The sequence below is a fragment of the Phaethon aethereus genome, assembly GCF_964289735.1.
Source record: "Phaethon aethereus genome assembly, chromosome: 3".
Lineage (NCBI taxonomy): Eukaryota > Metazoa > Chordata > Aves > Phaethontiformes > Phaethontidae > Phaethon > Phaethon aethereus.
Window position 1 is genome coordinate 109,299,271 of NC_138576.1, and position 13,407 is coordinate 109,312,677.

A 13,407-nucleotide genomic window follows, 5' to 3' on the forward strand; every position below is an offset into this window, starting at 1 on the left:
AGGGTGCCATTTCCAGCCGCAGCCAGTAGCGATTGCTTAGGTACCTCGTGTGAGGAACGCAGCAGGCACACAGCTGTATTTCCCCATGCGCCCTGACACCCTTATCAAACCCTGTTCGCCGACAGCGAGTCTCACGCTTCCATTACACATGGTACGACAGGTTTATTTCCAGTCGCTTGTTTTAAATCTACCCCTGGTGGGGCGCCCAGCACTTGGAGGGCATTTCGAGCCGCCTCCACCATACCTCAGTCGGCAGAAGGGCCTCTCGAGGCTCAGTCCTGACGCGGCCGCCCCACGCCGCCTGGGCAGGCGCCTCAGCGCCTGCGGACGCCCTCGCCGCGGGCAGCCCGGGGAAGCCCTGCAGGGGGCGCTGCCGGGGCTGGGCCACCGAGGGACGGCCAAGGGCCGCCCGCGCCCTCTGCCGCCCCCTAGCGGTCGGGCGGAGCGGGGCGGAGCAGAGCGGGGCGGAGCAGAGCGGGGCGGGGCACACCGTCCGTTACAAACGAGGGGCGGAAGTGTCGTCATAGGAAGGCTCACTCCCCTCCCTCAGTGGAGGAAGGACGGTTTCCAAGATGGCGGCGCCGGAGGAGCGGCTCCTGTCGGACGGGGAAGGCGGCGCCCTGGGCTCGGCGCGGCTCTCCCCGCCCCCGGTCTCGGAGTCTCCCGAGGCTCTGGCGCCCTTGGAGCCGCCGCCTCAGAGCAACACGCTCATGGGGCTGCCCATCGTGGCGATCGAGAGCATCCTCAGCTTCCTGTCTTACGATGAGACGAGCCAGCTCCGCCTGGTAGGGGCCGGGGAGAGGAGGTGGCGGGGCGGGCGAGGAGTCCTGCTGCGCCCGGGACCCGAGAGCGGCGCCGGGAGGAGGTGGGGAGGTGCCGGCCGCCCCCCGCCGGGCTGCCGCTCTCGCCGGGGAAGGGGCGGGGTGGGATGGGATGGGGCTTTCTCCCTAATCGCCCCCGAGCCTCGAGTACGGGCGCGTAGGTGTGTGCTTCCATGCACGCATTCCTAAAGATCTTCTACCGTCTCTGACTTCTTTCATTCCCTTCATCCCTCTGTAAGAAATTACGGGGCTGCTGGAGGCTTATTTCTCCTAGTGACTGCTTTTCTTGGGGGACTAGTCTGTTGTGTCTCATGTGTTTATTTATTTTTACTTATAGAGCTTAAGCCTACAAGTGTAGGAGATGGTGAGCCTGCTGCTCCAGGGACCCTGCCCTCTCTAGAAATAAACGTGGGGCAAAAAAGAAGACATAAGAGAGCCCTTGCCTGCTGAAAGGCTGCCTGCTTCTTCCAGTCATAGTAGTAGATCTAATAAAAGATATTACCTTTACCTCCAAACTTTATAATGCCAAAAAAAAAAAAAGAGCAGCTGTCAGTAAGCAGATCAGTGTATATCAATCTTTAACTGCCTGCGTAAAGAGCCTGATGTAAACTATGACATAATATGATAAGCTGCTATCTTACTGAATTTCTTATGAGGTTGTAAATGGAATAATAGTGAGGGAATTAATGCATAGCTTATGTAACCCTCAGTAAACTTGCATGTACTGTTTCTATTTTAAGAACTCCATTAGCCTAAACTGGATAATATTACAGGCGTATTTCTGCAGAAAATTAGACTGCGTATGTCCTGGATCAGCAACCTGAAATGTTGCATCCTGACTGTGACTTTAAACTGAATGTTCTTCAAGCAGAAAATCTGTTCTTATTCACACTGCACCAAGTACACCAGTACCTAAATATTTCTAGCATGCTGTCAGTTCACTAAATACTTTTGCTTCTTCTGTGAGAGTAGGTAGTGGATCTATGGAAAAGATGTAGTACTGCATTTTTGGATTGTAGGCTCTGCTTTTGAGTAATTATAGTTTGAATGAAGGGAAGTACATCTACCGTTTGAGTATGCTTGTTGTTGCGTGGTCTGTATTGCAATGCTAGACATAGCCCTTTGCTGCAACCTTCCCGTTGCATTTTATAAATGGTTGCACCCATGGGAGTTATCACTAGTCAATAGAAGGTGGTTTGTTGTTTTTCTTTCTGTAGGGCTAAGTTTGTAAGCAATGCTTTGTCAGCAGTGAAGTTGAGAATAGGAAAGATGGTGGTGTAAGGACTAAACCAGCAGTTTAACTCCCAGTGCTACTTAAGAAGTAAAATATAACACTTTTATGCTCTCTTATGTAGCACCTACAAATTCCTTTTTCTAGAAGATGACTGCCCCTGTCAGAAGCTTCAGAAATATGCAAAACCAGACTGGATAAATACCAACTTTGACACACACATGGAACAATACTAGATGTAAAATGAAAGGAAACTATTCAGTTGGTCTTTCCCTATTTTTGAGTCAGTAACAGGCAAGAAACTTAATCTATCAAATTCCTTACTGTTCCCTTAAGCACATCAGAAGGCAGTATGAGCATTCTTCTGAGAAGAAAGTACGGTTGTCTTTGTTAACCAGCACTAATGTAAAGAATCAAAGACTTTTTGGTTTGACTTAGTCAAAAGTGTAGCTTATAACCACATAAGCTTGATCAACTGGGTCTTTTGGATGGCCATTCAGAACTAAGGGTGTTCATTTGACAACTCACTGAAGGTTATAAAGAGAGAGGAGGAGACTGGATGTTTTACGTAACTCCAGCTGCTGTTGATGGAGAATTAAGGTAGCCTTTAAAAATAACAATGCCAAGGCATAAATTCATAATGAAATTTCATCACTTTCAAATCCTTCAAGGCTGCGAGTAACCTTGGGAGACACTTGTATATTCCTGCTCTAAGATCTGTCTTGCACAAACAGTAAATTCTTCTTCTCTATGAGAACTGACTTGAGCCTTGAGCTGCTTATCAAAGATGAATGGGTGTATCTTATAATGAATAGTATTCTGCTAAAGATACATTGCAGGACCACATTAATTGAATGACAGGGATTAAATTACTTAGGTGTCACGCATATTAAAGATGTGCCCAAAAGCAGCCTCATTAACCCCTTAGCATGTGGTATTCCATGGGATAAAGCATCCTGAGGAAGGCAGGAAGATATAATTCAGGACATCAATCAACCAAAAAAAGTTTGATCATACATGTGTAGACACAAAATGTGGATTCCCTAAACTGATGACTTTGATGCATTCTCTGGATCCTGGCATTGAAGGAAATGGATGTCCTAATCTTTTTTTGTCTTTCTGGCTCACTTTAGCTCACTGACTTAAACACAAACAAAAAAACTCCAAACAAAACCAAAAACCAACCCACCAACCAACAACCCCAACTTTGATCTGAACTGGTGTTGGAGCTAGAGTGTGGATTAAGGAGTTGGCTGGGTGGGAGAACACAGAACATCAGCAAGTTTTCAGATTAAAATAGAGATAGGAACCTGTATTGTTTATATAGAGCATAATGAGGAGTGTAATCTAAGGCTTAAGATCCATAAGCCTTTCTTCTGTCACCAAAGGATGAGGTAAAGAATGTTTCCTGCTTATGATGATTGCCATCGGGCAAGGCAAGACCATGGGCCCCTCATTGTACAAAGAAGTGCTTGCCTTCCTCAGCATAATGTTTTTTGCTATTCTTGGTGTTACTGCATTTAAAAGAATAAATGAAGCACCTACTGGTTAAGCAGTGAAGTAGACCTAAACTAACAGAGACTAAACAATAGGTATTCAGAATGCAATCTGAAATTATGCCTCACTGCGAATCTTGAGTTCTCAAACTTTTGTTCAGGTAAAGTGAATGAAAGGAAAAGCAGAATCATTTTGTTTTCAGCCATTTTGAGTATTTACTTCACCTGCTTCCACTGATATGTCATCATAAGAGAAATACAGAAGACCCAAAAGGTCTGAAGCTGTAGTGTTCTGGACAAGCTGCAGCCTAATATGCACGCTGATATATATAAGCTAGCATACCTCCCAGCTTTTGGAGGCTTCATGTACTGTGATTTTTTTAATGACTGTACAGAAGCTCTGGAATTTTTAGCTGAGTGGGATAATAAAATTCTTATATTCCAGTTTCTTTTCACTCACATGTCTGAGCTTGGAAATGTACTTCCATTCAGGCTATTACTACAGCAAGTGTGATTAAAACAAACGAATCCATAATCTCCTTCCATGAACACTCTGAGGAGAAGTTTATCTTGGATTCTGACATGTCAAAAGTGTCTCAGATTCTCCAGCAAACTTGTGCTTGTTTTCTGCACAGCACAAATAAGGACTGATAGCCTTTGGACAGCATGGCTTTAATCTTCCCCCAATTTCAGAAAATCCGTTTTTACAGGCATTTCTATTTTAAAACTTCTTGCTGAAGTCATCAACATTTTGTCACTTACTTATACTTTACCCTAGAAAGGCATTATGAAACATGGTGTCTGTCTAGCCTCTAAGAAAAATAACATATTGAATCTAAATACTTTAGGGTATTTTTGTCTCTGTTTTGATATTGGTTATCTGTTAGTGAAGCTTGGAAGAAATGAGGCATGCCTGGGGAAACGCAAGCTGGTAGTAGCCGTCTAGTAGATTGTGTCAGTTTAGTTTGTTTACAAATGAAGTGGAAAATTAGCTCTTTCACAGAAGCTGTTGTCACATATAAGTCAGCATACTAAAAAGCAACCACCTTCTCATTCTGCTTTTCATGTGGACTTGGAATAACTTTCTAACACTGAAATTGGAACACAGTGTCTGGTGGGACTTGACATTTGGGGAAGCGTGGGCTCTTTCAGCTTTATGCCTAGAATAAGAAAATATTCACAAAAGTTTGCAAATAGAAATTTGAGCAAATTTAACTTTTTACTTATGGTCCATTTAATAGCTGGTATCAAACTGTCTTGGGACTAGTATGAACACTTAGAAGCGTAGTAATGCTACTTTGCATATGACTGCTGACCGTGCAGTCTAAAAGAGGTGTATTGTTCCTCTAACTTCAGGTGCCGTATGGTTTAAATGATGTCATCAGGAGCCAGCTGAGAATTATGAGGTGATTGGTAAAATAAGTTGCAGACAAACATTTTTTGTTTCTGGTGGTACCTGTTATCTGTTCAGTGTGTGGGTTCTAGACTGATTATCGGCACAAATAGAGGTGATGTCCAGAAATCAGAGCAAATAATTCTTCATGCTGCGTAGTGTACGCAAATGAGTAAGATTCAAAAAATCCAGTGTTTAAGAAACTTGGTGTTACCCATTACGACCGACTCTCTTGGATGTGGGAGGCCTTCAGCACACTGAAAGGCCTTTCTGCCACCAGATGTCAGTGTACACGTGCTTAACCTCACTCTCTCTGTGCTTCCTCTGAATCTGTGGCTAACGATGTATCCAGGATCGTTTTTCTTTTGTGCTGAATAACTGCATAGCTGACAAAGCCCCTGTGCAGGTCCTAGTTCAGGGGTTTGGTAGCGTGAGAACTACAAGTAAGGTGTTAAGTCTTGTACTCAAAAATGGTATCAGATCTAGGCGTCCCTAATGCAGCTAGTATCTTCGAAGAAATGTGACAGTTTCCTCCTTCCTGTAGTTGAAGGGCCAGCTTTTTTTTTTTTTTACAGTAGAAATTATTTAGCTGATTCTGAGACTGTACCTTTGTAGTTAGCCTGTCTGTTCATTCTCTGATGAAGACAAAGAAGCACAGATGGATCAACAGTAATTACTTAATGGTCTGTTAATACAGATTTGTTTGAAAATGGTCAGTTCTTACTCGCAGAACTTAAACTAGCTGTGACTAGAGGAAAACACAGAGAAAGTAGAACTTCTTTAAGTAGTGCCTTCCATATAAACAGAAAATCATTGCAGGCTTTTCTAGAAGTGAGAATACTCTTCCTGAAGGTATAAGCTATGTAGACTTCAGAGTTATAAAATTAGTAGTGTATGGAGGGGATGGAGTGTTCATTTAAAACAAACAAACAAAAAAACCAACAAAACCCGAAAGTTAAATCTATTGGGAAGTGTTGTCACAGTGGGAGTTGTGCACTTCAGTACAAAAAAATAATTTCAAAACAATTTCAAAGGACAGTTGGTTCATTAGGGTTTTGCATCTTCAGAACTGGATTGGAACTGCTTTAAAATTTTGTACAAGTTGGCTTTGTCTTGTAACTGGTTACTTTGTGAAGGTTTAAATTTAGCAGCTTATTATATCTTCTGCAGCTATTAATGTCCTTTCTGCCTAAACCTGTGAAAAAAATGAGGCTATTGGTATCCAACATTGCAAGTAAAGGAATCTGTTAAACATAAAAGACCTTTTTTATATGAAAAGGAATCTTGCTTCCCATGCACTGCATTGCATGAGTTTTTTAATTTAATTTTGTCCATCTTCAAAAACATAAGCCTTCAATGCTGAAGGAAAACCATCATGATTTCTTGTTTTTAGAAGACATCGTTTTGAGACTACAAAATACTGACTTGATCTACCAGAATCACTTTGGAGGCCAAGTTAAAAGCCAGGCACAGGCATTTGCAACTTCCATTAAAATCAGAGGAAATTGTATCTGCTTATACATGAGTGGAATTAAGCCTACTGTTTCTTGTTAGGCAATATCAGGAGATTAATTTGTGAAATGTGTGGAACATAGCCACTCCTTTTTGGAGTACCATGACCATTGTAGAGACTGTGATGCCTTAATCTCAGCTGCAATTTCTGCTTCTTGAAGTGGAGCAAAAACTAAGAGAATCTTTTACTACCTGGCAAGTATGGATAAGATGATAATAAAAGTGACTTGTGGCCTTAATTGAGCCTTAAGTTTTCCTTTTTACTTAAATACAGGTTTGTAAGCGAATGGACTTGGTTTGCCAGCGAATGTTAAATCAGGGATTTCTGAAAGTGGAAAGATACCACAACTTGTGTCAAAAGCAAGTTAAAGCTCAGCTTCCAAGGTATGTACCGGTTAAAACTGTAGCTAAACTTAAATGTGCTAGATTCTTTTAAGCAGAATATTGAAAATATTTTCTTTCTAGCTAATTCAACTTACATGTCTTGAAAATCTGAATCACATTTGTTTTGATTTAATTTTTGTCCGAAAAGCACCTTGAACCTAAGATCTAATTACCAAATAATGGTGTGGATGAATGTAAATTGTTGTATACTAGGAACTGGAATATTGGAAAGTGTCTCTGGTATTTTAAACAGAGAAAAGAAGAGTGGGTCCTGTATTACTCAACTCTTCTGGCAAATCAAGGAAGGACTCCTAGGAATGAATAAATGCCATTCCTTTTCAAGACCGACTGCCTTCACTGATGATATATCTACGACTCTGCTTAAAAAAAAGCAAGGTTTTTCAGTGCCAAGGATTACACAAGGGAAAGGGAGGGGGGGTTGACATCTGAGCATTACTGGGAACTAGTTTCTCACTAAAGCAATGTCTTTTCTCCTCTTTCCAGTGAGTAAGTGTAGCTGCTGCTGTGTCCTATCAGATTTCCCAGTCAGAGTGAAGAAACTAAATGCTACTTACTGTAGAGATCCTTTGTCAAAAGAGTTTATATCTCAACCTAAACTTTGTAGCAAGCACTAATAATATATTAAATTTATGCCAATTGCATTGAAGTACTAACTGTAGGAATACAGGGGGATAAAAATATTCACGCTGACTCAGTGTCTACTGCTAGTTAGTACTGAAAGCTTGTTTTTAAATAGTCCTAAATTACATATAGAGTTTGTGGATCACATCAGATGTATAATTACTTAGAGAACAAATTTTGTCTGAGAAAGTGCAGTATGCTATTACTAGCTGGTTCTCAATCTGTATCCTTTTTTTTCCATAAAGACAGAAATAATGTTAGTGGTTACATTTTCAAACCTCAGAGGGCTTTAAGGGTGAAATTAACTCGAGCGGTTGTTACAGTTTCATATTGTTGACTCATTGTTAAATCAGTGTCACTTAATGGTCTGTCTTCTAGACGGGAGTCAGAAAGAAGAAACCATTCATTAGCTCGTCATGCAGACATCCTTGCTGCTGTAGAAACGAGACTCTCTCTATTAAATATGACTTTCATGAAGTATGTGGATTCCAATCTCTGTTGCTTCATACCTGGAAAGGTAAAATGTAGACTATATTATGTGATTGTATATCTGTGTTTAAAAAACATGATTGTGTAAGTTAACCTGGGACAAATTTATATGATGTATCCAGATACTGAAACTGTTTCAGATACTTGCAAAGGCAGGCATGAGCCAATACCCTGCTATAACAGGCAGTCTGAAATGAATGAATGAGACTGTCTAAATATTAATTGATTTCCATTTTCCTTTAATGGAAATCTTTTTTAATTCTGACACCAGACTTGTGGCATATTCAGCCTATACAACTTTTTACAAGAAACACATGATATGTAGGGTTTAATTCTGAATTTTAATGGTACAAAACAGCTGGAGGCCAGGTCATCAGAAGATGCAGTAATTTATACTATGTATAACACTAAGCACTCAGTCAATTGGGAAAATTTTAGGCACCTTTCTTAAGGGTTTAAGTACTTCAGATTAATTGAATTAAAATATTTAGCCTGTGGAAACACTGTTCAGTATTACAGTGGATGGGGTATTTTCGTACAGTAGATGGAATTAGTTTTAAATGTAGCTAGTGTGTTAAATATTAATACTACTGAACAATTCTGGTGTTTCAGAATGCTACCCCAACATAAAATATAAATTATGCAAGCAAGATGTACATCAGAGATGCTACTGTTTTATAAGCTGTGAAAACAGAATTGCGTAGGGGAATTGACAAAATTATGATCTGAGGAAGACTGATACAGCTCAGGGTTGAAACAAGATCTGTGAACATTAGCTTAATGCTCTATTCATTGATCTTTCCATTTGAGGTTTGGATATGTTGGTATTAATTTTTCATGGGCAGATAACTGAATCGCACTGGGATAAATGGAAAAGTTAGCTGTTGGATTCAGGTGAAACATGGCAGGCATTTTTACGTTCAGTACAGTAAGATAGGCTGTGAGCATGAGATGTGTTTTTATCTTGAAGCGGTAACTTAATTTCTGTATAGTCTTGTTGACTTGATATTTAATTAATTTTAAGTCATTATAGTTTATTTCTGTTTATTTGGCCTTATATTTTTATATATACCATGTGTTTTTAAAAAATGTAATATAACATGAAGTCAAATAAGCTTAAGTCCTTGATACTCACATAGTAAATGGAACACTTAAATAATGCCATACTTTTTTGAAGTATAGATGGAAAGGCAATACTCAATCTAGTCCTGGGGTGTGCAGGAGCTGGGCAAATGAGCTTGGCAGCCATTTTCCTTGTGGGCACTGAGTCCTAAGGACCTTATTTGAATTCTGATGTAAAAGCTAAAAAGTTCTTAAAAATTATTTACTTAGTGGACAAGCTTGCTAGCACTGATGCGCTCTCAGCACAGTTACCAATTCACCAAAAAATCCTATTTTGGTCAAATTCAAGGCTTAGTGTTCACTTACAGTCTGTGGTTTCCCCCCCACCTGCCCTGCTCCCATCAGGAAATTTCATTTGAATGAAGCTGCCACAGAATTGTAAGGAAGTGAATTTGTGTTAGAATATGTGAATCCCAATTTAGGGTTCGGCATACTGTGTAAGGGTTCCTGGTAATAGCAGAGCGGGGCTGCAAGATTTTATATTGAGGATGGCAGAAGAATGCTTTGAAGATGATGTTGCTAACTGGATACAAGGCGGATAAAATTAGAGAAGTTTTTGTAAGCTTGTTGCATGATGAAACACTTTAGTCTTGTCTAGGTTTTGCAACTTGTTTGGCAAAGCTTCCTTTATTAAAATACAAGATGCAACTGTGTTATCCTACCTATGGTTCTATGTCCTTAAGATCTGTGTTCTTCAGGAGATTTATTCTTACCGTTCTTAATCCTGTGCCAAATACCAGTGTCAGTAGTTTCTGTAATAAGAGACCAGCACTCCCAATCTTGACCTGCCTCAGACTTATAATTCATAGATTAGTGAGACACCTTTCATTTCTCTCTATCTCTCCTAACCAAAGGGCTTGTTTGTCAAACCTGTTAAGAGGCTGCTTGTGTTCTCTGCTGGTAGTGGATTGATGCTTTATAAATTATTATATTTTGGACTTAATCTGAATTTGCAGTATTTTGTGTGTTTGCAAGTGGACTCAAGTAAAAATTTGCAGCTCTTCAGACTAATATAAGGATAATTGTTGCTGTTCCATTCATGTGTTTCGTATGCCTCGTAACTGGCTGGGGGAGTGTTGGCTTGGAGTATCTTGCTTCAGGTTCTCCAAAGAGACATGATTATGCTCTGCTGAGTATAGGTTACATAACTTAGAAGTTGAGTATGGATGTAATAAAATAAAATTTCACACAGTGAGCATCGTTTCATGAGTCTGAAGAGAGTTGTTGTGATAGATCTAGTGAACAGCTTCTCTGATATATCTCAAACAGCACTTCATTTCAAAAAGCTGATCTAGAACTAGAGCACACAGTGGTATGCAATAGTTATTTAGTAAAAGCCCCTGAGTATGCCAGCACTTCTAGAATGATCTGAAGTAATCTTGCCTTTATCAGAAAATCCTAATTCTTCTTAAATGTTTTAGGTAATAGATGAAATTTATCGTGTGCTAAGGTATGTAAACTCTACAAGAGCTCCTCAAAGAGCTCATGAAGTTCTTCAAGAACTAAGGGACATTTCCTCCATGGCTATGGAATATTTTGATGAGAAGATTGTTCCAATACTGAAAAGAAAGATGCCTGGGTCAGATGTATCGGGACGTCTGATAGGAACTGCCCCAGGTATTAATTCCAATGTATAGTTAAGTTTTATTTAGTTTTTATGTAAAAATCCACAGCACTCTTTTTAAAGCTCCCTCCTATAAATGTGAGCTTTATTGCATAAATATTGATGATACTTGTTTCTTAAGAATGCTAACTGAAATTCATTTGCTTTGAAATTTAAGGAGCCTTTGTACTGCCAAAAGAACAGTCACTTGAATGTACGTTAGAATTATGCATAGTGTGTATTCATTAAACAAACGCTTTTGTGCCACCAATGAATGAGACTTTATCATAGCACTTGGTTGAAATTTGGCACATGAGATGACAACTTGATGCCTTTCATTTTTAGGACGATCAGCAAATGAATTAGCCTAAGCTGTTGTAGTGCACAGAGAGCTAGAACACACTTGTATGTGCTTTTTTACTTTCCTGGGGCACTAATGTACACACTAACAAGCAAAATACTTATGGGTAATAGCGAAAAGGCAATTAAAATAACAGTCTATTAAAAAGCAATTAAACTGGTCCTTCCTATAATCTGTCAGAATTTCCAGAACTTTTGTGAACCAAAGTCTAAGGTAGTTGCCTCATAATGGCCAAAAGGAAAAAGTTAGAAGAACTGTAGTGTTTTCCCTGTGCTGAACATCTTCACACTTCTTAAAGTGTGAAATTAACACTCTGAAAGGATAACTTGTAATTAATTTTTTAGAAATTTTTATTACCTTAAGCAAAAAAGATAGGCCTAACTGTACAAGCTGCTGCTTGTTTCTGGTATGTCCTGTCCATCCTTTTAGCCATAAGTGTGTATACCACCTCTTAATTGTATCCTGTTAATTATACCTCAATTCCATTGAGTCTCTCAGTTGAGGAATTATTGCCCAAAACCATAGTTGATGTCAACTGGCTTGTTGAGGCCAAGGCTTTATGTGGCATAAAAATGCCGTTCTTGTGTTGAGGGAGGAGCATAACGTATCTAATGGCAAGCCTCTAGTGTCACATAACTGTAGCTATGCTGGCATCTTAAAAGAAAAACAAAAGAGGAGGAGGAGGACTGTTCTAGGCTGTTCCAGACTATTCTATCACTGTAGCACTTAAAAGTTGCATCTTACTTGCACAGAATGCTAGAAGAGTAAAATGATAGAAAAGCTGATAGATATCTTTTATGATAGAAAAGCTGATAGATATCTTTTATGATAGAAAAGCTGATAGATATCTTTTATGATAGAAAAGCTGATAGATATCTTTTATGATAGAAAAAGTGAAAGAAATTATACAGTAGCTGTTAGTCTCCTTGATTTGCAGGATCTTTATTAGAATCAACAGTCCCAAGCTCAAATTCCAGTATGGTTTTAGTACTTAGGAAGAGTGATTCTAAAGAAGCATGGAAAATAAATTCCTTTCTTCTAAAATGTAAGTTAAACTGAAATATCTTGTTAAGCCCCAAACCACAAAATTTTAGAACTTTAGCTGTTTACAACTAAGACAGCAGAATTCTACTGCTCTATTGAAATATATTTATTTAACTATTCTGTAATAAGTAATTTATACACATATTGTGTATAAGTAATTTATACACATATTGTGGGTTTTTGACTTAACATCTGTGACACTAAGACTAGATGACAACATAATGTCTCTATGTAATTTCTGATACAGCAAAAGAAGGGGGGCTGATATAAAGAAAATGAATTATGAGCTGTTTTTCCAGACTGGTGAAAATCTACGTGTTTTAAATTAAACTAGTTGCGCTCTGAGATACCATATGCTCTTGTTAAACACTTAAACGGTTGTAAATCTGTTTACGTGTTCACATTAACTTGCAATCGGCATTCAGATTCCTGTTTGGGGAGTAGGGATAAGGAAAATACAGAAACTGGGACACAATTTCTGCCTTTGTCTTAAAGTTTTAGAGGATTAATCACAGTTTTCTCTGAAGTTCCAGGGCCTTCTGCAGCACTGACAACAATGCAGCTGTTCTCCAAGCAGAACCCTTCAAGACAGGAAGTCACCAAACTCCAGCAGCAAGTGAAAGCAAATGGCACAGGCTTGACAGCGCTAAAGCGGGAAATCTCTGAGCTTCGCATCAAAGTGCAAGAGCAACAGAAACAACTCCAAGATCAAGATCAGAAACTGCTAGAGCAAACCCAAATCATAGGTGAACAGAATGCCCGATTGGCTGAGCTTGAACGCAAGCTGCGAGAGGTGATGGAGAGTACAGTAGGAAATGCTTCAGGTTCTGGCTCAAATGAACAATCTCCTAGAAAACGGAGGAAGGCGGTTGAATCCACAGACTGTCCTAGGAAATCTAAACGCCTTCGGAACAGAAAATAACTTGGGAGTAAACAACACCTTCAGGAGGATACACTGCTTTAGTAGCCCAAGCAGGTCTGCTTGTTCGGATACTGTGACTAGCTTCATGGTGTCACTTAGGCTGCTGGCTCTTCAAAACACCACTTAGACTTGAACAGTAATTTTCTTTCATTGAGACTTTTCCTCTGCTTTCTGTATGAGTGGGCCTAATGCACAGAATCTTTAAGATTTGCAATAGATACATACTAACCAGACCTGCTCTGTTATGTTTTGAAGGGTTAATCTCTTTTTTTCTGTGCAGATGTGTTTAAAGTAAACTTATTTGTGTTTATGCATATGTTCACATAAAATCTTAAATAAATTCAGTCTTAACTGACTAAAAAGTTAAGCGTAATAACAGATGTCCTG

At 39.5% G+C, this 13,407-nt stretch overlaps 1 protein-coding gene across 1 annotated transcript; it reads left to right on the forward strand.

Moving 5' to 3' along the window:
- Positions 1–572: 572 nt before the first annotated feature.
- On the forward strand, positions 573–13,020 carry FBXO28 (F-box protein 28; the record flags this gene model as incomplete). Its single annotated transcript, XM_081997063.1, has 5 exons — positions 573–785; positions 6,728–6,837; positions 7,858–7,996; positions 10,512–10,707; positions 12,626–13,020. The coding sequence occupies 5 exons, from the start codon at positions 573–575 to the stop codon at positions 13,018–13,020; spliced, it is 1,053 nt and encodes a 350-aa protein (XP_081853189.1).
- Between the last annotated feature and the right edge of the window lie 387 nt (positions 13,021–13,407).